The following is a 1,974-nucleotide window of genomic DNA, read 5'->3' on the forward strand; positions in this document are numbered from 1 at the left end:
TGTTATGGTAAATAAACTCAGTACGAAAAGTCGCGTGCAACCGAAACCAAAACATGTGAGTTTCGTTATTGGCTTGGGTTACATTACCTAAGCCCAAATCAAACTGTGGATGCAACGGTAGTTGCAGAGAATACGGCTGCTAACGTCGCAGTATCGGCAAGATTTCTTGTCGGTACTGTGACGGGAGCCAATCACAATCGCTAAATTCGAGAAATATTAAATACAACTTCGGTTCCATTTTGACGATAATGTGATGATATTCAACCATACACGCACCAAGCCGTCGTATCCGGCCGTGACCAGCAGTGAGCCGTCCGTCGGGTGGAACTGCACGCTCACCAACGGCTCCTGATGACAGCAACTGCAGATAGAAATCCCCCAATACGGCTGGGAAGCGACAAATTCAAACAATTGTCCCCATATCTTCTGCCTGGATTTAACCCACGCACGCAAGCACGTCGATTATCCGGAGGAGCATTACTAAAAGCCAGTCATTCTGTATCCGGATGCTTGTCTTCTTCAAACTCGGATATCCTTCAGCCATTATCATTTCTGCCACGTACCTCCCGAGGCTCCGAAGTATCCTTTAGATCCCGCCATGTCGTATTCACTATTTCCCCCTGCACCGCCTAGTGCTCCATCAACATCAGCTGCACCCCCACCGCCAGTTTTTCGATCAACAGGGGGCTTGCAGAAGCTCATTTCGCCCCAATTCCTGTCCCCAGATGCTCTATTGAGACCGGTTCCGACCAACGAATGGTGGGGTAACTTGCTAGCATGGGACGGGCAGCGGGACAGCGATGCTGTGTTTGCCGGTCCTTACACTTACAAGGTGGTGCAGAGCCAACCCGGTACCATTGGCAGTGGCCTCTCCGTCAGCTACTTGGTGCAGTATCGGTCGGACGGGCCTATTAACGACAACGGAGCTCCTCGCTTCTACTTCTACCCGCCGACCATCAAGAACTGGATCTTCTCGGCTGTAGAGTTGGCAGAACAATCGGGTGCTCCACCTCTTACCATTCAAGCTTGGGATGACATGGGTGTGCACTTGTCAATGGCGGGGATGAGGATGTACCTTGCCTTAGGTTCGGCCTTCACGACGGTCGAGTACCAGGACATGCAGGTGCAACTCGGTTCAGAGCACTCCATTGTGGCTATCAACGGAGCTCCAGCGAGAGAAGGTCACCAAGTGAATGGCATCAGCTTCGTCATCTCGCTCAATAATGGACAGCAATGGGTGCTCTACTTCTTCTCCAATGCTGGTGGGAACACCTCACTGGTGTTTGAGGGCAACAAGCTCGCAACGACTTCCAAGTTCACAGGGGTTGTCCAAGCGGCTTTTGTGTCGACGAGTGCAGTGCAGTCTTCCGTGCCTCAGGACGACCATAAGATCCTTCAACTCTACCATGCCAGTGCTGGCGTCTACCTGAGGGGAGCCACTATTCAGACGTTTGACTCCGATTCGTTTGTGTTCAATTGGCAGCTCGCAAGCGCTGCAGGCAGCAACCCAGGAGCTCGTTTCCTGCACTTCGCACTCACACACCTGCAAGATATGCTGGATCTGTCCAGTGTCGAAGCCAAGGACGAGCTGGTGCTGTATTCGCACACGCACGGACCGCTGTTCGCCTACCTGTTGACGACTCCGCCGAGGTCCAATCCAACGTGGCTTTGCCGCGTGCCTCAAGCTGAGAGCCAGGGAGTGGAGGCGTGCACTGCGTTCTACCCGCCTCGTGCTGGTTGCCTCACACGTGATGTGGTTGACAGACTGAACTTGTGTCGTGTTGTCTCCGATGAAATTTATGGAGATTGGTCGCTGCCCCATGAAGGAAGCTACTACTTTAAAGGCAAGGCGCTGCAGAAGTTTGGCACTATGTGTCTTGTAGCTCGGCAGCTTGCAGATACCACCAATCCAGAAATGCGGGATGTTGCAGAACACGGCATCTCCAAGCTGCAGCAGTTGCTGTCGCAGTTTGC

General features: G+C 52.7%; 1 protein-coding gene across 1 annotated transcript in view; it reads left to right on the plus strand.

The window, feature by feature from the left end:
• Positions 1 to 598: 598 nt before the first annotated feature.
• Positions 599 to 1,974, plus strand: part of PPTG_24766 (hypothetical protein) — a gene marked incomplete at both ends in the record, with an annotated part of 2,963 nt that continues 1,587 nt past the window's right edge. Inside the window, one exon of the mRNA XM_008918461.1 lies at positions 599 to 1,972. Within this exon, the coding sequence (XP_008916709.1) occupies positions 599 to 1,972 (1,374 nt within the window). The remainder of the gene's footprint in view (positions 1,973 to 1,974) is intronic.

The sequence above is a fragment of the Phytophthora parasitica genome (assembly GCF_000247585.1).
Source record: "Phytophthora parasitica INRA-310 unplaced genomic scaffold supercont2.210, whole genome shotgun sequence".
NCBI classification, from domain to species: Eukaryota; Oomycota; class Peronosporomycetes; order Peronosporales; family Peronosporaceae; genus Phytophthora; species Phytophthora nicotianae.